General features: G+C 44.2%; 1 protein-coding gene across 1 annotated transcript in view; it reads left to right on the top strand.

Annotated features, from left to right (window-relative positions):
* CCDC3 (coiled-coil domain containing 3) overlaps positions 1 to 17,868 on the top strand; it is a gene marked incomplete at its 5' end in the record, with an annotated part of 32,786 nt that extends 14,918 nt beyond the window's left edge. The window contains one exon of the mRNA XM_026033301.1: positions 16,759 to 17,868. Coding sequence (XP_025889086.1) covers positions 16,759 to 17,034 — 276 coding nt within the window. The remainder of the gene's footprint in view (positions 1 to 16,758) is intronic.
* Between the last annotated feature and the right edge of the window lie 5,078 nt (positions 17,869 to 22,946).

Here is a 22,946-nt window from a genome sequence, read left to right as displayed (position 1 = left end):
TCGATCACACACAGATTTAAACAGCAAACTATCTTGCTATGAATAAATCGAGATGACTTAAGCACAACAGAAAATAAGAATGGGAAATCAATTTTCTTAAAATCTTTTCAAAAACTTCCACAAAAGTGAAACATGCAGGAGTTACCATCCATGAGTCAAGCAAAGCCAGCTTCTGAGCAGTCAATGGGGTGGATTTGTTAGGAGGGAGGAGGGTTATCATTTGCTAGTGAAGGTAACTTTAGTGAGTTGTAAGGGATTTATGGAGGGATTTTACCATTAGTTAGCACTAACCTCGCCAATAACTCAGGCTTGGTAGCAAGGGAGCAGAGGACTGTCCTTCGCTACTCCCTGCACTCATCAAGTGTCCAAGTCTTTCTCTGTGGACACCATCAAGATTTCACTGCCCGTCTTTTTCACATCATTTGCACCAGCAAAGTCTGTCCCTGCAGAATCCCACTCAGTTAAGGAAGGGGACTTTGAGCACATTGCAGTTGACCCACCTTCATAGTACATAAATGAAAATGATTGCAGTGGGTCACACTGAAGGTCCCTCTAACCTTGCGTCCTATCTCCTGCACTCAAGCCTTGTAAAACTGGCAATTAGCTATTTCCCATTGGTGGCAAAAAAGGAGGCAAAGAATAGTCTGTTGGTCAGGAGGAACAAACCTAGTGAAATTCTGGGACCCTATGTCTGATGTCTACTACCTGGCTATAAGGGTTATAGGCATCGCTACCCAATGTCTACTTATCCAGYAAAGATGAGGTTCAGAGGTGAAACAGTCCTTGCTACCTGCTTAGCTGTGGGAGAACTTAAATGAACCAATTACACCAGATTTTTTTTTTTGCATACAGAAAAAGACTACTAGAAAAGAAACACCAAAAAAAAGTAGATATCTAGAGAAACGAGTAAAAATGGGGTAAGAGTATGTAATACTTCCTCCTGATGGTCTCCCAGCCTCCCTTGTTTTGAACTCAAGGATACTCTAGTGAAGCTATTCAGTTCTTTCTATATATTTTATAATTTCAGTAGCTTTTTCTCCCATGAAGCTGGCTACTCTCTTCTTTTCAGACTTGTAGAGTCTGAAACATCCTAAGGTAAGGACTTCCACATATCTGCAGCACCATTGGGTAAAAGATCACCACTTTTTGTTCACTTTGAACCTCATTCCTACTATTTTGTCCTTTTTTTTTTCTGCCAGAAGATGCTGTTAGTCTCTATTTACCCCCTCCATGACTCTTGTGACTTTGTAGATCTCTTATCATCTATCTGCTCGTATCATAGGATCCAAGGCTACAAGCCAAACTTGATGGCTGAGCCTCAAGGGAGGTTGTTTGCGTCCTATTCTGGATGGAAATCAGCTACCACAAGCGGTATGAGAGGCCTGTCCCTGAAGAAGGAAGGAGTAAAACCCTTTCCCTACTGTCTGGGACCTCCCACTGCTATTGCCATGGAGAGGTTTCCARGTTTTGCCTAGACTGATGGAAGTGCCAATAGGGAAAGCAAATATTTGCGTGCAAGACTTAACCCCAAAAAGATTAAGTGCAGATGGCTGTCCATAGTGCCAGCAACCTGCAAGAGAAAGTGAAAACCGAGAAGGATGTAAAAACAGAACATGGTGGGGGGAAAAGAAAAAGAATAAAATGCAAAACAGATTAGCAGCATATCATGGAGAAGGAAAATTTGAGCAGGGCTTTTTGCTCTCCAGGAGAAGAGCAGCATCAGGAGCAGCCAGAAAAGCACTGAAACAGGGACACACAAGCTGGACTCATCAGCCTTAGCAGCTTGGGAGGCCTCCAAGGGTGACTTTGGACTGAGAAGGGATGCTGAAATGCCATCATGACGCAGCTTTGCAGGGTGATGATGAAGGATATTAGATCCCTTTGGAAATTGGGCAGGGTTGTGGAGGTGATGAGTGTCTCATGTGTCCAATCTCCAAGAGACTTCCCACGTCTGCAGTGCTGGAAGCCAACAGCTAGCCATGGGGCTGTAGAAGGAGGTTAAGCTGCACAAGGAAGTGGGGCTGTAGAAAGAGGTTTGATTTTGATGGGTTTAGCCCAYCTACTTTGGGAGGGGGGCAGTGTAGCTTGGAAAGTTTCCATCGCAGGCAAATTCTAAGTGGTAGGACTGTCTAGACTAGTCAGGAAGGCATGAACGAATAACCAAGGAAAATAGAAAAAAAAAAAAAAAAAAGGCATGGTTTCTCACTTAGAAAATTAGCATTAGTTGGGGGAAAAAAGGGAATTAATAATTGAAACTTCAAAGGATGCAAACAGGAGAAAGTCTTAGCTGACTTTATCCTAATTCTGTGAAGCAAGTGAACAAGCAGGGGAAATCAGACCTGCCCTTGGTTGGGCTTACCTGCTGTTATTTGTGATTGGAAGGTTACAATTAACTGTTAGAAACTCGTTTGTAAGAACTGCACAGGCAGTGGGCAGTGCATACAGGCAGTGTGTGCAAAGACCSTAATATCCCATCAGAAATGGAATTGCCCAGTGCTGAGTGAGCAGCAATGCAGAAGCAACCGCTCTGCAGTGCTTGGTGGATGAGTGGAGTGTTAATTAGCAATTGTTAGAGGCCACCATGTCTCTCTTAGGAYGGAAATAACACCATCCCAAACACATGAATAAAGCATGTGTGGAGAGAGCAGAAGATAAAGTTTAACTTGCTTGGGAGACATCAGTTAAAGCGATGATCTCTTGACATGGAAACAGAACCAAGGGAGCTCTAATATACTTTCTTTCTTTTTTTTTTTTTTGACTTGCAAATGCAAATTAGTAATAATATAGGTGGAAAGCACCAAACTTAAATAAGGCATTTCTTAGCCATTCCTTTAAGTTACTTAAAGTCGTTAACAACTTTAGTTGTTAAGGAATTGGTTCTTAACTAATTCCTTTAGTTGGCCATGAGTCATGATCGATTCCCCACCACTGAAAATTCGATTCCCCACCACTGAGTTTGGATGTATTTTTTTTAGGAAAGATTTACACTTACCTTGGCAATACAGTGAACTTAAGGGAGATCTTTGACCAATTTCGTGCAGAGAGTTAGGTCAGAAGATCAGCTTCAYAATCTGGATTTCACTTGATCTGATCCATGGTTTAAACACGACTCAKTTTTGCTGCCCTTGTGGCCCTATTTTGGACCTGAGCTTTCAGCGTGCTATATTTTAGGCAGACCTCTAACTTGGTTAGCATCATATGTGGTGTTTGAGGACATACACCAGAGAATGGAAAATTCAATGCACTTGTTCCACAGGGTATCTTTAGTGATTTACCTCCCTGTGGACTGCAGGAAACATCTTGCAGCCAGGATTTCTGAGAAGGAAATATCAACTGTGGGAATGAACAAGCAGCAGTTCTCAAAGCAAGGCCAGAGGTTGTCTWAGGCACCGTTTTACCAGACTTTTCTATATTTGAAGAGTTGGGGAGGAAAAAGCATTGCCGTATGGAAACTGTCTTATACAATCACTTCAGAACAGGAGCTTTCTCGTTCCTCACCAAGTGCAATAAAACACTCTGTAGAGCAGCTTTCAAAACAGGGAAAAAGCAAAGGCCAATACGTCTTCGTCACAGCAGTGACAGCCAAGTAGTGTCTGTCAGACCCCAATTCCTTCAAAAATGTACGCTGAGCCCTTTTGCACTCTTAATGCTGTTTGCTGAAGTATGAAGGAAATGGGAAAGTATCCAGAAAACTGGTTCAACTCAGCTGACACTGGGAACTTAAAAAAAGGAGCATGAGCAAGAGGGAAGTCTCCATAACACTGCTGACCTACCATGGACCAAGGACATGGATCTGCATCACGCTGCTGCTGCCTGACGCAGACGGAAGCCGGAGGTGCTCAGCAGCTGTTGAAAGCCATATTTTAAATAACATCTGCTCATGGCTGTTGCATTTTTTTTTCCTCCTTTTGGCTACTGSTGGAAATAGGGATGGGGAATTTTGAGGTAGCCTTCAGGAAGCCTTTGACACTGACAGCTAAATGGAGAGGAAATACCCCATAACATCAGGTTGTCCTCCAAGACATGGAAAATGTGTGACAATGAACTGAGTATAATTTGTCAGGCTGAGCAGTGGTTTTCTTCCATCTGTGTCCTTTTTCCTCCGAACTCCTGAAATCCTAGCAGATGTTGTGTGTGAATTATTTCTGCATTGTAGTRCATGTTGTGTTTTAATGCATAATGTACATGCAGTAGATGTACTGGGTAGATTAAGAAGTCCCCAGCTGTGGGTACTACACCCTTAATGGACATGTCCATTWATTATGTCCATTTGAGTAAATTCCTTGTTTTTTTAATCTTCAAAATCCAGACTTTCCACATTTTTATTCAGTGTGTCACTATCCAAAATACAACTTGAGAACTGATGCATTAGCATTTATATATATATGCATATAGCCCTATTCAATTTAGAATCATTGTGAGTTATATATCCTATTAGATGATGTACAATTTACTCTGGAATCCTTCCTTTTCAGCTATATCTGTTTTTTTGTAGACTTCATGAAATATAAGCCATGCATATAAAAATAAAGTGAAAAAAAGGTTTGAAATCTAAAGCCACTCTCAAAATTGCCTGGATAAAAGTGGCTTCGTCAACTTAGGATTTTGCTCTACTTCGATAAGATAAAGCAGTAAGGATGGACCACTGTGGTGTGATCTCTTCTTTCATGGCTGTCTGTGTAGACTTGGTTTGGGTTTAGCCCAAAAAAAGGGCAAAAGGCTGTCTACAAGCCAGAGGAAGAGCCTGAGCTTTGGGGCCTAGTGATTGAACTGACACTTGGAAACATGTAAGCTCACATGTGGCACTAGACTGAAGGAGGCTTCTTTAGCCACTATCACGTTAATTTTAGTCTCATTTCAGTCACTCCTTATCATTTTAGCAAGTATCAGACTTAAGGTCTGAATCTATAGCAACGCATCTCCTGGAATCTGCCATTCCCCAGCTCCTCACACAAAGCAGAAGGTCAGGGAAAACTCTTCTTTTTGATACTTTTGAGCAGATCTGAGCATGTGTGTTTTTCACTGAAGTCAGTCCCATTCTGCACTCATGCTATACCTGGAAGTCATGCTCTAGTCACGTCTAAAGGGCTCACTTCAAAAGTAAAGTTTCAAATCAATTTGCAGCCAGCTTTTTGGACTAGACATTATCAGAGCTGGGGAGTGAATGCAGGAATCCTTGCACCTACTCACTTCTTGTTTCTGGACATCCTTCTTCACACATAACTCTGAAACCAATATCCTTGTCTCTTTGCCCATAGTTCATGTGTGGGATTTTGGGGAGAGCTTGTGAAAGCCAAACACAAGCGTAGCCAATGCACAGTTACAAGTGCAAACATGTCAGGAAAGTCTGTCTTGCATTAGTGCCTTTCCAGCAAGCAGTAAATTGTAGCCAAGGTGCCTTCAYGGGCTTTGCATTCTCCCAGCATTTGTTGGTTCAACTGTTAAAAACTGTGGGAGTTGAGGAGAGAGCGAATGTCAGCATCAGTAGGAATTTGCGATGTGTGGAGTAGAGGGAAAAGGGCCTTGTTTGAGAGCCAAGCCAGCCATCATTTTTGCTCAAGCTTTCGAGAAGAACTTTGTGGAGAGAAACTTAGAGAGCTTTGGTAGTAAATGGCTCTTTGGGGAGCAGCCAGCTGCTATTTATGTGTTACAAGTGGATTACACAATCCTGGAGCTGCGTGGGTTGGAGCGATTGCACATTCATCACTACCTTCTGTCTGCAGCCTTTTGAGCAGAGCCGTGGAGCCAGCCGAGTGCTGGGACCTCAGGAGGCCACAGAGTCTCCTGCCCCACAAGGAAAGCTGGGGGAGAAGGAAGGGCAGGAGGCAAGCGAGCATCCACAAAAGAATTGTACTCGCACTTCACCCACCTATCAAGGCAATCAGTGGGTCATCTTGGCATGGCCCTTATTCTCATGGGCTTTCCTGGGAACATCTTGTCACTAAGGATCTGTTGATGCAGGAAGAACCAGTCCCGTGTATCCAGTGGGAAGCACAGGGAAGGCAGAATCCTGGTGCATCACCATCACCTTGAGCCACCACCGTTGCATTGCCAGCTTAATCAGAGCCTTTTGGATCCTCAGTGTTTTGTGACAAGTGTCCTTTGAGTTCACTGGTGTGATCACTGGCTTTCAAGGCTGTGTGTAGACATCATACTCACCTWCTATGTAATCACCAGGGTCTTATTCTCTCCTGTGAAATACAATACCCTGCAGCAGCTTATCAAAGAAACAAATAACATTGGCCTGATTGAAGGGCCTGTTGAGGTCACATACAGAGAATTAAATTACCCCTACAAGAATTTACAAGAAGAGCTTCATTTCTTGAAAATATCAAGCTAGCTGGTGTAATGGGCAGCTCAGGGGAAGCACGTGGGGGAGAGCAGCCAACTGAGGTTTAATGGGAAGACGTGGAATTGGTATGAGCTGCTCTTTTATAGGSAACAGGCCTGGTGAACAGGAGATGTACCAGTTGGCTTAGCCGCTGTTGGCTCCGCTCCTGAGTGGTTTTGGTTCATGTCAAACATATTCCTCCAAAAGAAAGACTGCCAGGCTGCTTGAGGTGTCATCTGATGGGCCAGTGCTTAATGACAACACATAGGCCCTTCATACAGCTCCCAGTCCCCTCTCCCCTTATAAATGTCCCSCCATCGACACATGTTCTGTAGACAGAGCTTTACCTTGCAGATATGCACCTACTTTTTCAGCTTCCCAAAGCAGACAGAGTTTCAACAGCCCCAACCTTTTCGCAGTGTGTTTTGCCTGGAAAAACTGGCATTCAAGTAGATGCATTTTCTCTGTGGGCCTGTTTACAACCACCACAGGATCCTGGCAGTGGTGACTACAATGGTCTGGCATGGCAAGAGTGAGGGAAGGAGGAGTACAATAGTGTCCATGGCTTAGTGAAGGATTTCTGCATCCTTTTGCTGGAAGACTTGGCTCTTGCACCTCCGTTTTGATGARCCTCAAATTGAATAGCCTAATCAGGTCAGGAACATCTTTAAAGTTTCATATCAAGGTGCTTATTCTTAAGTTCCCAAAAAGTTTGATATTTCAAGCAAAACTCAGCTTCCTTTTATTCACTGTCAAATGCAAACTGTGTACTGCCTTTGTTTAGCTCTCAATTTCCATCCAAAGCATGTAAAAGATGCAGCATCATCAATGAGTTCACCAGCTTTTAGTAAGCTGGGGTTGGATTTCAGCTTTCTGATGACAKCTCTGCCTAGACTGAAGCATGTCCTGCCCTTTCCCCTCAAGCAGACGCAGCTCTCAGCATTTCCACAGAAAACCTCCACACACAGATTCTCCTTTTATTTCTGCAAATATCGGGAATTACTTCATAAAAGTCACTGCAGAGGAGAGTGGGAATTATCTTCAGATTTTATAACTTGGCTAAGAAAGTCTGTCTGCAAGCTAAAACTTGCCAGATATATCTCAGCCGGGAAAGAATTTAGTTTCTCTCCTTCCACCAAAACAGCAAACAATTCCTCCCCCTCCCAAACACTTGCAAATTTCTCAATGGAAAAAGGTTATTTTAGGATGGGATTAAATAAATAAGTGTAAATAGTAGCATGATCTGAAAGGTGGGGAGTGGATGCAAAGAAGAATGCTTGAAATGATCCAATTTGGGACGATTTTTTGTGCCTTCTCCACTTGAAATAGCTCCCTAGWATATGGAGGGAGCACTGCAGACCACCAGTTGGCTTGTCTTGCTGTAGCACTGGCTGTTGCAAGGATTGGAGCTGCATGRGCACAAAAATATACTTGTTAACAGGATTAAACTAATACAGGCAGAACTGAGACATCTRTCTCAATGGGAATGTAGTTAAACCCATTTTTCACCCAGATTTCCCATTCATTAACTGTAAATCATATCAGGTAGGTGGAAAAAGGTCCTGGGGACCTGCTGGGGAAGATCTCTGAAGGGAAGCCTGCTGATGGGCACCCTTTGCCAGCCGCATCAGGAGGCACCAGGAGGGCATCTCTTCAGCTGGTTGGACATCTCTGGTTGGAAAACTCTGGAAGTCCACATGGAAGTCATATGGAAGTCTAGATGTTGGAAAAAAAACATCCAGCTGGTTGGAAAACTCTGGGAGTTACAGATATCCCGTCGTTCCCACTCACACATGGGGAACTGAAGGGCAGAAAAGCTGGTTCTCATTAGAACTGCTTCTTTCCTAACTGGTTATTGTGCTTTCCATAATAAAGACATCCCGTTCCTTTCCTTGGATGAGAACGTGCATCTTATCTGCTCTCTTTGATTAGGTGTGGAAGTGGCAGTGCGTGTTGTTTAATGAGAACAAGCTGCTTAGATAACATGGCCCAAAATAAATGTGCTTTTGGTCTTCCCAAGAACCAACTTCCAACTGTAGCCAAGAACCAAGGACCTCTTGGCCCAGTTGTGCCTGTCCCTGAGGAGTCAGCCTCCCTCACCACTGTAGGAATTTACCCCCACAATCCAACTTAAAGCACACAAAAGCACACACTTACACAAAGGGTAGCACAGGGATGCATTTGCTATCTGCCTCATATCTGCCTATTCATAAAAAAAGAAAAGAAAACACAAAAATGAAACTAGGGCCTGCCTGAACGGCCTTGAATGCCATGGATGCTTCGGGCCATCCGCATGCCAAGAGGGATCCTCCCAATATGCTGCCCCTGCACCTCCAAGACCCATCGTTTCGCAAAACCTGCCATTCCCAGAGTAGCCTCCTGYACATTTATTGCACCCATGGTGGTCTGGTGGCCTTTTTGGATTTAGAGCCTGTTACTCAGAGCTCCTGATTAGTCTCCAGGGCCTCTGCTTCTTTCCCAGCGTGCTGACCTTAGCTAGAGAGAGCCTGGAAATTTCTGATATTTGTTTTTCCATTTCTTTGTCTTTGCTTCAGAACCTCACTGAGGCTTTTGCAATTTGCTGTAGAAAGTGTCCTAGAAAAACAATATTTTCCACCAGCTTATATGGTGGTTTAAAGAAGGATGGTATAAACACCCTCCATAGGGATCTCCCAAGACCAGTTGCATGCACATCTGAAAATGCTCTTTTTACTCTGCCGCCTTCCCTTATCCCAAGAGGAAYGGAGGAAGAAATCAAATGACTCAGGCAACTCCTAACGATGCTCTGGGGTATTTTCCAGCAGCAGCAGATGACTGGGGGGATGTCCTGGGACATTTGCTCTTCCAAAGGCAGAAGCTCTGAGCAGTAGCAGGTTCACGCAGGCTTCCCAGCTGAGCTCGCACTCAAGGAAACGACATGTGTTTGTGGAAGCTGCGGAGCTACAGCAGAGGGATTTATAGGGCAATGTGACTTTTATGGATGTTGTGTTAACTTGAAATATTTGCCTTCTTCAGCACGAGTCTCATGTCTTATTTGTTCTCAGCTCCAGCAGAACAGCTCTTTTACTATCTGCTTTGCGCTGCTCTGCGATAAAAGTCCCCTTAAATTTTGACTCACACCAGCTGGTGCTGTCCTGGGCGATGCACTGGGGACGGTGCCCCTAGGCCAAGGGACACCCTAAGAGGCCAGGGACTCTTTCCAGCAGGGAGGCTGGAGGAGATCATGGAGTTTTGGGGAGAAGTGGGTTTAGCCTGAGCTACTCCACTTGCCCACCTCATTATCCAGGATATGGGGCAACTTGCACTGCGTGTGATGTATTTGATGGAGAAAGGACATGGACTCACAGTAAATGTTGCTGTTTCTCTTTTGCTCTCATGAGAGGCACTTTAATGCCCTGCACTCATGTTCTGCCATTTGCAGCTACACAAATGAACGCAGCCTGCCAGGATTCGCTCTGCTACCCTCTCTCCCAGTTTGCACTTAAAGGWGAGGGAAAACCAGAGCTTGGTGGCTGGAAGCAGGAAGAACCAGGGCTGAGGGAGCAGAGAGTTTGGCAGTGTAAATATTTTAACTTAGGGCAAAGGTTTTCCCTTTACCCTCACTGGGAGCCTTGGGAATCTCAGCCTCCGCCATCCCGAAGTTTCTGAAACAGACACAGCAACAACTGGCCAAGTCCCTTGCCACGTGCAAGAAATGTTCCTAAAAAGTACAAAAAAAAAAAAAAAAAAGATATAACTCATGTCTAACCTAATGTCATTCTCATTCAAATGAACAGTGATAAAGAGAAATCTCTTTCCTCACAAGTTGCTGGTTCTCAGTGTCAGCTGCATTTGGAGGCATTTGAATAGATTGTCCTTCCCACGCTGTTATCCCACTCTGAAAGGCATCCTGTCTATTTAACAGGCCCATTAAAATAAGTGAAGTTTCTAGGAGCTGTAATACAAGACCAGCAGTTAATTCAAAATTCAAAGCTGGCATTTCAGAAAGTAGAAGAAATGCATAAGATACCTTCTTGTTTCCCCTGTTCCCATCAATGAAGGGACACAATACACTCTGTTTCTGAGTCTTTCTGGTTTTAGACCTTTCTTGATATTTAATTAATTTGCTGTTTTCTATGTGTGTGCCTGGGCGGAGAATGGTGACCTGATCTTATTGAAATACAAGCCAAGTAAAACAAATTTAGATAGAGACAAATCTCACAGCAACTTTCAGTGTGAGAACAGCACACATGAGCTTAGGTGTATTGGCAAAGTGGTTTGGGATTTGATTAGTTTTATTTAATAATGRCAAGCCTTTGTGGGAAAAAGCTGGCAATTAGAATGGATGGTAGATTTTGGGAAAGTTGGATGCTTGTGAACATGGAAACTCTATTCACGTTTTAGAAAGTATTTTAAAAAAAAAACTATTGTATATGCTTTCAAGCCCAGCTGAATTTGCAGCCCTAATTGGAATTAAAAATTAAAAAAAAAATTAGTAGAAACAAAATCATTTTCAGAATTCGAGCGTTGGGAACTGCAGCAAACCATGAAGCAGCGTGTCTTGCAAGGTGGTCTTGAGAACCGTTTTGTTCTCACTGCAAGGGAAAAAAAGATCCCTAAGTCAAAATGTGATTTAATCTTGACTTTCAACATCCTTTTCCTTTAAGCAGAGCACAGCTTAGCTGGGCAAAGTAGTTTACTTTTCCAGTGGTAATGCGTATTCCTGGGAGCAAGATGGAAGAAGAGCAAGAATATCCACCAAGGTGCCAGGAAGATGACTGGAGCAGGGGGCACCTTGCCTTGGGACCATCTTTGCAATTACCCTCTCTGCAACTAACTGCCTCTCCAAGCCTGTGAGCGAGGCTTCCTTTGCAACCAGCTCTGAACCAACCCATGGACAGGGCAGCCAGATCTGGGGCTGGTACCCGGGGAGCTCAGGATGTCACTGGAGGCCAAAGATGCTGAAYCACTTAGCCCCTGGTGATCCCTTCCCTGTTTTCCCTGTGGTGTCTCAGGCAAGTCACACAGAATCGCAGAATGGTTGAGGTTAGAAGGGACCTCTAGAGATCATCTAGTCCAAACCYCTGTTCAAACCAGTCTCATGCTGCTAGTCCCAGCATCTTTTTCCCCATTAAAACAGGAGTAACTAAGGTGATTGGTCCCTTTTGGTGTGCTGGTGGTGACCAAATGGAATATGCCCAGTCTCAGCAGAGGGGACCATATCTGACTGCAGCTGGGTAGCATCCCCCTTAGCAGCATCTCCAGCTGCAGGGAGATGCAATTCTCCAAAGAAAGCAGTGCCCTGACCATGCTCCCTGCATGGCTTTGGAGCAAGAAATGTCTGCCCAGGTACTTGAAAGGTTGGGAATCTTTTCACCAGCCCCAAGTGTGCCCTAGTCCCACTATATCCTGCAAAGCCACCGCAGGCTAAGGGTAGGAATGCAAACGTTGTGGATTCTAAGGCAAAGAGAAGAGGCCTCAAACAGGTGTCTGCAATGGCCAGGGCAGCTGAAAGCCACCAGCAGGTCACATACCTTGCCAGAAAGGAAGGGTTGCTTTTCCAAAGTACTTAATCATGGGAAAGTATTTCTGAAAAAATCGTTTGTTCAGTTTAAGGTCATTGTTAAAAAAAAAAAAAAAAAAAAAAAGAGTAGAAAAATAGGCTGTGGGTGTTTTTCCTTTTTCGAGAATATTCTTCCCTGTAAAAAAAAACATCATTTATCCTGAGTCCACGTCTTGGTGGAGCTGCTTACACTCTGGCCTTATGTCACAGCTTGTAAACAGAGCTCACATTTTCCAGGGAGATGGGCCCTTCTCAGTAACAGGAGAGTCGGGGCCAAATATCAACCAAGATATCAGCCAAGAGCTGYCTCTGAGAGGCTCTCAAATGATTCTTCAGGTAGTTTTCCATCRTGCAAACAGCACTTTGATGCAGATATGAACTAGCAAGGCTGTTTTGAGGACTCCTAATTGCTCGTGGATCTTGGATTTGGGTCATGTTTCCAAGGCAAAGTTCTCCAGCCCTCTGAAAATGATCCTTGGTCCYACTCTTTCAGCCTCCCTTGAGGTGGTCAGTTGAGCCAGATGAATCCCATTCAGGGTGGGGCTCAGTGCTAGCAACCTGAGCTGGTTACCTGGGGAATGGAGAAAAGTAACCCAAATATGGGTAACTCAATAACTCAAGTAAAGATAACCCAAGTAACCCAACGTAGATACCTATGGTGGGGGTAAGGAGGCTCCCKTTGAACGTGACTGTTCCTCTGCACTGAGAACTGGGGAAACCTAGATGACTTGTCTAGGCTAGATGCCTCTCAAGCACATTTAAGATCTGCTTTTAGAGAGTGGTAAAAGGAGAATAATGTCATCATTTGCCTCCATCCAGGTCTTGTGTATCTTGGTGGTTGATATAAAGTGCCTGAAAGTCCAGCTCATCCCTGTTAAAGCAGTGAGTCTGGCACAGCCTTGGTACCTCTGAAAGGAGAGGGCAAAGCCAAGCAGGCTGTCACCCACCACCCCACACCCTCCCTCACCCTTAGCCTGCTCAGGAGACTGGTTGCAAGAAGAGAGTGATGCTTGGGGTCCACGCTCTGGGAAGGATGGGCTCAAAGGGGACTGTGCTGTCCAGGAGAGGTGAGATTTGTCTGTGCGAGTGCTGCTATATCTGCATCAGCTTCCATGGGGCACGGAGCCCTGCCTCCTGAACAGGCAGAAGGAGTTCCAGAAACCCGTCCTGGTGGAGTCAAAGAAGAGCAAGAGCCACATTCGGCTCCTGAGCCCCTTTGGAGAGAGCACACGGATTACTGCTGTGTTGAAGCAAGTAAAAAGCTGGAGGGAGGCACTTCAGCTGCGTAAGGTTTCAGTTTGGGATACTTTATGTAACGTTAACAGTGCAAGGGAGGCAATGTGCAGCAAGGGCAGAAATCTGCCTTCTGCCTTCTCCGAGGAGCAGATTTATGGCAGGGAAGGAGAAGGGAGAAATGTGGGCTATGCTGAGCTCGCAGCGGGCATGGGCAGGAAGCGGCTCGGCAGCAGAGGAGGAGCTGCGGCTTGGCCTCTGCTTCCAGCGTGAGCAGCTCTCATTTCTTCCACCGGACACTCCCAGGCGCTGCTGGTAAGGAGGTTGTTCTGGGGCGATCCTGGGTTTGGAATCCGCTTTTGGCTTTTTTCTCCTGGATGGGGCATTGTGCTCAAGGGAGGGATGGGACGTCAGCAGGCAGCAGGGAGGCCAGCAAAGGGAGGCACAAGAGGTGCCAGCTCCGAAGGAGAACGTGGACATCATCTTAAAGGAGGAGCATCCAGGCCTGGCAGCTTGGCTTTCTCTCCGTTTGGAAGGACACGTGGCGAGGAAGGATCTTGGAGGAGCAGCAGCCTGACCAGACACTGCTCCGGATGGCACTGCTGGTCAGGAGGACTGGAGGACAAGAAACCCAAGTGACCGTTGCCTGATTCTTCCAAAGCTACTGCATGTCCTTGTGGAGGAAATTAGGGCTTGCTGTCACACATTTAAAGGCATTTCTGCAGTCGCCTTGTCCAACCCTGTATTTAAAGTGTCCAAAAATTTTGACTGATGTGAGAGAAACCTTTAACTCTGAGGGGAAAGGCTTTTGGTTAATGARGTTCCCCTGAGTTTTAGTGGTGCTCTCAGCAGGGACCATGTAGAAGGAGGTAGTTAGAACTCAATTTTGGTCCCTTTGATAGATGGAGGACTGAGCCTGGATGCCAGTGYTGGGTTTTCGCTCCTTGAGAAAGGAGAGAAAATAAACTCATGTACTTGGAGGTGCTGGTCTGTGGGCAGTAGTGAGTACRTAGCACATTCCAAGAACCAAAATCYAGTTCCTTCTAGCTCTTACCAATACATCTGGACTAAGGTTTGATCTTGATCATCAGTGCAAACTGTGCATGTGGATGCATGAGACAGACAAAATGTGGTGGGAAATCCATGTCTCTAATACACTCCATAGGACATGCTGCACAGAGCAGGCATAGTTCAAATGCCTCCAAAGGAAGAGGTACCCAAGCAGCAACACGAACTGAGGACTGGTTAACTCCTCACCTATTTATTTGCCTGCAGGGTTAGTTATACAGGCTCTGCTGAGCTCCGAGCTGTCACAGTTGCTCAGTTCTCAACATCAGATCTAACAGTTTAAGAATAACTTGTGTGCACCCATGTGAAGCATGGGCACAGCAGTAGCAGCAGGGGCAGGGCAGCACTCAGATTTAAACACCGTATTTTTTGCAGATCTCTCTACTACCAGCTGTCTGTAACCAGCTGGCAAGGATGTGAGTCCCTCTTTGCTCTTTTTTCCACATGCCAAAGGAGCAAAGGAGRTTATTTTTCAGGTGAACCTGCAATTGCAGGCAGCCATCAAGCTGGGTCTAGTTTACGCTGTTCACAAGGAAAGCCATGCAGGTCTGGCACTAATGTAGCTTTTATAACTGTTTTTCCAGTGATCTCTCTGGAAATCTTCAGGGAATTTAAGCAAGTCTGTGGCTATGGCACAGGGAGGACTAAAATTTGGCCCGCAGGCTTTGCTGTGCTGATTCTGTAAGYCCACTTAGACATGCTCAGATGGGAGCAGCATCTCCCATGCTGGGGCATTTTGAGAGGCCTCTGAGTGCCCCTGTACAACTAAATACCTCTGGTGACGAAGGCATCCCCCTTCAAATGGAATATTTCAGAGGTTTGGAAGTGGCTCTGTGCTGAAGCTAATGTCACCCCTGGTGTCAGTCATCAAAAGTCCCCGTTCCCCCAGCAGCCAGCCCAGGTAGTTGGGACACAGCTGGGTTCACACAACCTCGGCTGCACTTGAGCACCAGTTGTGTGTTATTCTGGTTTGGTGTCTGTAATGCCYTGTGCCTATCAGTGCATGAGCAGAAAACGCAAAAAATTCCTCAGCAAGGAGAGTCGCTAGCCCATGCCTCCTTAATAAACAACTTTTCCTAACTTGAGTGCTCTCTTTTGCAGGGATCTAACTTCGAAAAGTGTTCCACATGAAGCTTTGCAAGGGTTTGGCAAAAACAAAAGCCAAGAGGTGCTGGCTGTTTTCGGAAAGCTCTTGGAATGAGCTTTGATCAAAACCAAATTCCCTCCTCTTTGGTACAGTATCTGCCCTTTAACTGTGCGTTCCCAGTCTCCCGACCTTGCGTTTATGAAAGAGCCAAGTGAGAGGAAAGCGAGGGCAAATGTCCCTCTTTGCAAAGCCCTGCAGTGGCCTTGCAAAAGATTCAGGAGCTGATGGTTATCGAAGCAGTTGCTATGTTGACTGGCCGTGGTTTTCAGCTGCTGGGAGTTTCCAAAGCAAATGAAATGTTATCCCTCAAAGTGGGCTCGAGTCCCCTTCCCTTCCCCCTTTTCAGTTGTCAAAAATACTACAAAGCGAGATGGAAAGAAACATGTAATCCTTCATCACGGGGAGGATTTACTTGTTTATTTAGATTCCTTGTCTGTTCCAAGTGTTCTGCCAGAGAAAGCCCATGAAGGCTCAAGGAGTGCTTGAGACACACACAAAATGTGGAGATATATAGCAGATAAATTCAACAGAAGATACTGCCTTTCTTCACATCACACCACTTCAGCAATCAGCTGAAAATCCCACTTGCCCTATAAAATATCTATGGACTGTTTTTTGTAGGAAAAAAAGAGAGAGAGAGAGAGAGAGAGAGAGAGGAGAGGAGGCGCTCATTCTGGAAAGAAATAAGTTTCTATGGTGGCTTCTGTAGATCAGCATCTTTATGATGGGGCTGTCCTTGATGCCCAGGTGCATTCTCTTTTTCTGCTTGGAAAATGTTTTCTGGAGAGAAAAAGTAGAATTTGGTGCTTCTGTAGTCAGTGAAGAAAGAGTTGTCTCCAGAGGGTGATTCTTCCCAATGCCTTAGGAAAYGAAGATCATACTCTGGAAAGGTCATTACAAGGGGAGCCCAAACTTGGTCTCTCACCTTTAGCTGCTTAAGAGAAGCCAGCAGGATCCCATCCTGAGTAACTTAGTGCACAAGAAGCACAAGCTCAGCTGATGACCCAAGAAATACATCAGTTCTGTTAAAGTTATGGGATGCTCCTTGAATGTTCCTAGGGGTTGCTGAGATTTTACCCTTTTGAGTTTCAGATAAAGGAAGCACATGTAATGAGCTGTCTCAGACAAATCAAGTCTTGAAAAGCCAGAAATAGCTCCAAATTTTTGAGTTTGGAGTTTCTGATAGAACTGAATCAAAATCTTCCTCCACAAATTCAATGTAACATTGGTAGGATGGACAAACGACTCTGAAGACAGCTCCACTATGAAYAGTTAATATCAATAAGATCTACATTTGGGGCCTTTTCTAAATGCAGAAGAGAAAGAAAAGCTTTCAGTAGAAGTGTAACCTGATGATATGAACTGAATCAATCCTTTCTTTAATAAATTTTTATGTAAAACTCACATGTTCCTATTTCTCTTGTGCTGTCTCCTCAGCTCATGTGCTCCTCTGTCCAGAAAGCCCTGTTCGAGGAAGAGGACAGAGTAAAGAAGCTGCAGCAGAAGGTGGCAACGCTGGAGAAGCGCAACAAGCAGCTGCGAGATCGGGTGAAGAAAGTGAAGAGGTCTCTCCGGCAAGCCCGAAAAAACACCCGGCACATGGAGCAGATGAACCGAAAGCTCAGTGAGAAACTTTCCTCTACAGGTGGCCAAATCCCCTATATTAACTCTTTAAAGCAAGAGAACTCCCATGCTTCCTACCTTAAAGTTTAATGCAAGCGGGAAGTGTCCAGGTGAATGATACTGGTGAGTTTTGCCTGCATTAGAACAGGATCTGGCCCTCACCCCTTGTCTACACTGTGCTTCAAAGGCTGCATGGAAAGCAAATCTGAGCTTGTGCTAGGCACAGTGCTAGAGGAGAGCAGAACACAAACCAGATTTCTTTAGGTGTTGAAGATACAGCCCAAAGCTATGTCCGTGCTGCTCTGTGTGGACATAGTCTGTCCTATGCCATCAGCCTCTGCAGCCACTTGACATAGGAGCACTTCTAGGAGGGCTCTGGTGTCAATGTGCTGCTCAAAGTGAGCTGTGCAAGCAAGGTGGAGGGTATGTGTGGAGATGGATGCTGTTGGAAGGGCAGACATAAATGTTCTTCACTCCATCATCACCCCCAAGCTCTTTTTCTGCCATTAAGCTTGTTGAAAGTGCATCCAGACCTTAAAAAAGGGCTATTTCTGGATAGTTTGGACACTATAGTGTGGATAATTGGCTTGGATTGGGGTTCCTCTTCAAAATGAAGCATGGATGTGCCCAAATTRTCTTAAGAATTTCTAAATATCACCTTTTTTATTTCACCAGAAGTACTCCAAGGGTCACAGTAACCCCCTCATATGCTTTCAGTGTTGCCCAGCCAACAAAGTTGGAAGCCACATCATTTTGGGACTGTGTCTAGTTCAGCTCCTGCAGTCAGGAGTGGACTTAGCATTGATTTAGAGTGGGTGCTGGATCAAGCCTAGCAGACCCTTTCAGATCCATTTTTCAAGCAGGTCTAATTTACAGTGTAGACAAGGTTTTACGTTTTGTAATCACTGTTTGAGGTATAATGGAGGTTGCTGGGAAACCTCGCTTAGTTATGCTTAGATACTGTAGAGATGATGTCAATATTAACAGGGCATTAAAAATTAAGGTAGTTTATATATGTATATATTTTAAAATCGTATAGAAAATATTTTTATTACACATTCGATATAATCTAATTTCTTAAAATATGAAGTAAATCCCATTTCTTGGTTATCTCATGTCAATACCATCGTGTTGTTTTTTTAGACATTTTATAACATGACTTCGAAATTGTGCCTAAATCAATATAGGTCAAGGTGTCAGYATCTGTGGCTGATTTCCAGCTGGTTTTCCAGCTGTGTTCATCCCATCTTGGGTCTCAATAGTCAAACCACCTTTTTTCATAACAATGCACCATAATGACAAGGGAGAAAGGTAGAAGAAAATGTTTTTGTGCTTTTCTTCCTTTTCAAATAGTTTTTCTTACTCCAAACATGAGACTCAAGGGCAAATATGCTTCTTGCCTTCCAAAAGGGGCAGATGGTCTTCRCCCAGCCAAGTGACAATGACAGCCTGTCAGGTCTAAACCTGAGCTGCACAAGATRGACCGATCCAGATGATCTTTAAGCTAGAGATGTGCTCCTCAGAAGCAGCAGTGTCCAAGCCACTGCTGAGCCTAGCTCCATGCTTTACTGGATCACTCTGTGCTAGTGTATGTGGCCTCCAGACTGCGTCTCAGCACTTAAAAATAGACAATATCCAGGCTTCAGCCCTGCTGGACCGTGCTGTAACTAGCTTTGCATTAGGAAAAACCCATATCAGTTTTCAACCATAATTGTCAATCCAAGCTGAACTCAAAAGTTAAGCATTGTGTTGGCTTTTAGGATGCTTGCTGCTGAGTTTTAGTTGCCTTCCAGTTTGGAAAAAAAAAATTTTTTTTCTCTGTTCCTGAAATAATATTGGCATTTCTTAAGATTCTAACTCCTCCACAATCCTCCCCAATTTCGAAGGCTCTGCCTACCGATTCAGCACAATTTGAGTCATTTTGTGCTGTAGTCAGCAATGTGATTTCCTGAGAACTGCTACAGACCTAAGGCTTCCTCAGGCGCCATCAATAGCCTTTTACCCCAAAAACATAAATCCATAGGAAAGTAACTAATGTCTTTGGTTTGCTTCTGGTTTCTAAACTGCTGTTTAAATAAAATGAAGTGTTTTTCCTGGTATAGGTATTAAAATTTTGTGTTTTAATTTTTRTTAATAAAAATATTCTCTCTATTCCTTTATGTTTTATAAATGTTTTTATAGAGCTGAGAAAATACAGCAAGTATAGCTATACCTTTGCTATTCTCACAATTTTTCCAAACATCATGTGAAAAGCTTTCTCTTTTGGCTGATATTTTCCTCTTGATGAAAAGATTGGAACTTTTATCCTATTTTTCCTCTTTCTCTAGCTTAAAAAAAGTAAACCACTTTGCTCTCCTTGTCAGTTTTGTGAGAATTTGTTACTTTGGTTTTGTACCTGGGGATTGCATTTGGTGCTTTGATCTTACTTGCTTACAATTTTTTTTTTTTTTTTTAATTTTTCCTTGTGATCTTCTGCTTTTACTCCTATTTGGTTTGGAAACAATTCCAGAGGTAAGAATTAGCAGTCAAATCAAATTTAATAAGCATGATGGTGATGGGTTTATGATTGCATTTTATGATCTTAAAGGTCTTTTCCAACTATAATGATTCTATGATTCTGTGAAATCACCAGGGTGAAAAGGATTTTCATCAAGTAGCACAGGTCCCTGGGATATTAACCCCAAATAAATGGGGTTTATCAACCCCATTCAACCCCAATCAACCGTATTGATTGCCTGACCCTGATGATGAGAGTATCCAGAGGGTGGGCAGAGGCTGCAAGGGTAGGAGATCCAAGTACAACAGGAGATTCCAGCTCCTTCCATGTTGGTCGGTACATTTTCTTATAGCCTGATACAGACACTAAGTTTTTAGACCCACTCTGTAACTATTTCTTGGAACAGCAAATCTGGAAACCCACAAGAACGACTAAAACTCATGCCGCTGTCCAAGAACCTGTGGGAGAGCCTGGTTTAGCTGGATAGAATTTGGAAAAAAAGTGTGTCTCCCAGGGTTTGAATTGGATGCTTCTCCTGCTCATCTGCACCCAAAAAGCACCTTCTGTCCTTAGGTTTTACAATAGGAAGATTTCTGTGGCTTTTTCAGCATGGATATTTGCAGAGCAGGCTGCACCAAATAAACTGTGTTATTTTCTCCTAAATCACAAGCATTATCCTGATTTAAGAGCCCTGCATGGGTAGYTCTGGGAGAACAGTATAGTGACGGAGGAGGATTTATGGAGAGCAGACAGCATCAGCAGCTTTCCCTGCTTTCCAGCACCAAAACCATTGAGAAGAGAATGATTTCCTGATGTCTGAGCAATAATTTAGGGAGATAGCCATGCTCACTGTGTTATTTTGTTTGMGTTTCAGCAGAAGGAGTTTCTGTAACAGAAAAAGCACACCAGTGTTTCAGAATTATATCAGCAAAGTCCATTTCTTATACATGAAAATTGCCACCAAGCTATGTAATCTCTCCTTAATGAGGCAAAAGACCAAGAATTCACTTCTAAAAGGAGGAGAAAAAATGTAAAGGAAAAACCATGAGAACAGATAAAACCAACAAGTTATGTCACTTGTTCTTATAATAAATCTAAGTAATTGCAAGGAAATTTCATTTTCCTTCCCATTTAATCCCAATTATTTTCATTTAATCACAGTAACGTTGCTATTTYGCTCCAAACCAGACTGCTTGGCGTGTTAGATATCAGTTCCAACATGAGCTTGGGTTTAGGCATGTTCCTAATCCCATAAAATAAACACAGAGAGCCGGACAGCATGTTCCAGCGTACGTGGCGCTGTGCTAGGAATGGTCATTTGCTCTGGTCTCCTTGGCTGTGCTGGGGAAAGAGGCCAAGTGAYCACAAGAGGAATTTTGCAAGGTCGTGTTGGAGGCTGATGTTAGAGAAGGCAGGAGCAAAGTGAAGTCCCTATATAGAAGCAAGTGTAGCTCATGCACAGGCAATGCTTCCTTTCCAAGGAATTGTCTTTTGGTGGGTAAAAATTCATTTAACTTGGCTGGTTTTTGCCATAAGATSGGCTTGGTAGTATCATAAAACTATGATATGGAGCTGCCTAACGATTTCTTCTTATGAGACCATCTTTGTGATTGCTTTTTACTTGGGTTAATGTTAGTTGTTTACAATCACATTTCCCTCTCTGGTTGTCTACCTCCTGAAGATTTTTTTTTAATTGAAATTTTCCACAAACAAGGGGCCATTTCTCAGAACAAGGTCGGGGGAAGGGGGATAATTGTTTTGCAATGTTAAAATATCATCAGTGAAGTGACATTTTCTTTGGCAGACTCCCATGTTTTGGAGTCYTGACAAAATCTGGCAAAGTCCCTTCACATCCTTATGACCCTCCCCACCCCAAGCTAAAACCAGCGGGAAGCCTTTGAAGTAGGTTCTTCTGCAATGCACAAAGCTGTAGCAGTGTTTCATGGCTAAAACTCCAGATCATCTGCTCTCACTGAGCTTTCTTGAGCCTCTCCTGGGTCTCCATCCTGATCAGATGATCCAGATGTTATGCACATGAAGCAGCATCGCCCTCCTGGATGAATGAAGCTGGATTCTTATTGCATCTATGGTTCTGGGACTCCTCCATGGACCTCCATGTACCCTAAGGTTGGGGAATATGCTGGGGGACAGGGGTGCTGGAGCTAGAAGCTGACCCTCGGAGTGCCAAGATAGGTCTTATGGAGCAGGCCGCCATGAACCTGGATGAGTCTCTGAAAAGAAGGGTGAGCAATTTGCCATGCACCATGTAAGGCCTGATGAAAAGGAGACCCAAAGGCTTAAAAACCAGGTACACGGGTGCAGGGCATATGCCTGAGGAATATGCATGAGGTGCTACCAGTAGAGCAGAGCAGGCTGAGCAATAGTCAACACTTTCTGCGGCTTCCTCTACGAGTGCCCAAATCAAGCAGCGCTTCACCTGGGTCAGTATTACCTCTTGTTTCTCTGGAAAAGTGTCCAAACACCAGGCATGGCTACAAGCACAGCTTCAAAGCGTAATGTTAAATTGTCCAGGAAAATCCATAGCTTTAATCCATAGCTTTAATAGCTTTAGTCTGCAGCAGAACACAGCAATGCTGTGTTTAGCAGCACAAGTCTACTTGAGCTCAGGGAAAAATCCTCTCATGAAGACCTTGGTAAAGCTCTGGGCTCAGTTAAAGCCACTCCACTATCCAAGGCACTTGTACCTCTACATGCACATATTCCGCTTCATCTCAGAAATGTCTTCCCAGAGCCCTTTGGGCAGGTCTCTGAGGACCTCATCACTTGGTGGCATTAGCGTGATGCTGTGCCCTCAGCCAACGGACACTGTCAGAAAGCCATGTATGAGCTCAGACCTGTAGGTATGAGGCTTTTGACCCCCTTGAAGGCAATGAGATCTGACAGATTGGTTTGCACCCATCCATGTTGACTTGTCATTTGAATCGCCCTAAATCATTTGTTGCCAGGATCCAGAGTAGGCTTTGTTTTACCATGCTTTGTTTGGAAATGAAGGGTGTAGGAGTTCCTGTTTGGCTTTTAGTTATCTAAATCTGAGACTAAGTGGAAACTGTGGAAATCTTTCTACCAAAGAATAGTACTAAGTGTTGGAGAAGTAATTGCTGACTGTGCCCTCTCAAAGTGAGACTTGCTCAACATCCTGCCCTTCTAATAAATACATGATAAAGCAAATAGCCCAGAAATTGTTTGCCTCGCTATGAGCTGCTCACAAGTGTAGCATCACATACACTACAGCAGAGTAGTCCTGCAAGCAAGGGGAAGAACGTGGTCAGGATCAGCACTGGTGAGAAATGGAGTGAATTTCARATATGTCCCTTCTCCTTTCCAACAAGGAAGTTTTCCAAGGTTTCTGCAGCCAGAAGCTGAGTTGCAGTGATTCGCAAATGCAATCCTGTCCAAGCTGCTGCCATTTCCACTGTGGTACCCTACCCTTTTCTTCAGCAGTAACATGGRACCCTCCACATGCTCTGACTTAAGAAGGGAGTGC

The sequence above is a fragment of the Nothoprocta perdicaria genome, unplaced genomic scaffold (assembly GCF_003342845.1).
Source record: "Nothoprocta perdicaria isolate Ctin4 unplaced genomic scaffold, notPer1 scaffold_127, whole genome shotgun sequence".
NCBI classification, from domain to species: Eukaryota; Metazoa; Chordata; class Aves; order Tinamiformes; family Tinamidae; genus Nothoprocta; species Nothoprocta perdicaria.
Note: the sequence above shows the minus strand (reverse complement) of the source record. Positions and strands in the feature narration are given on the sequence as shown.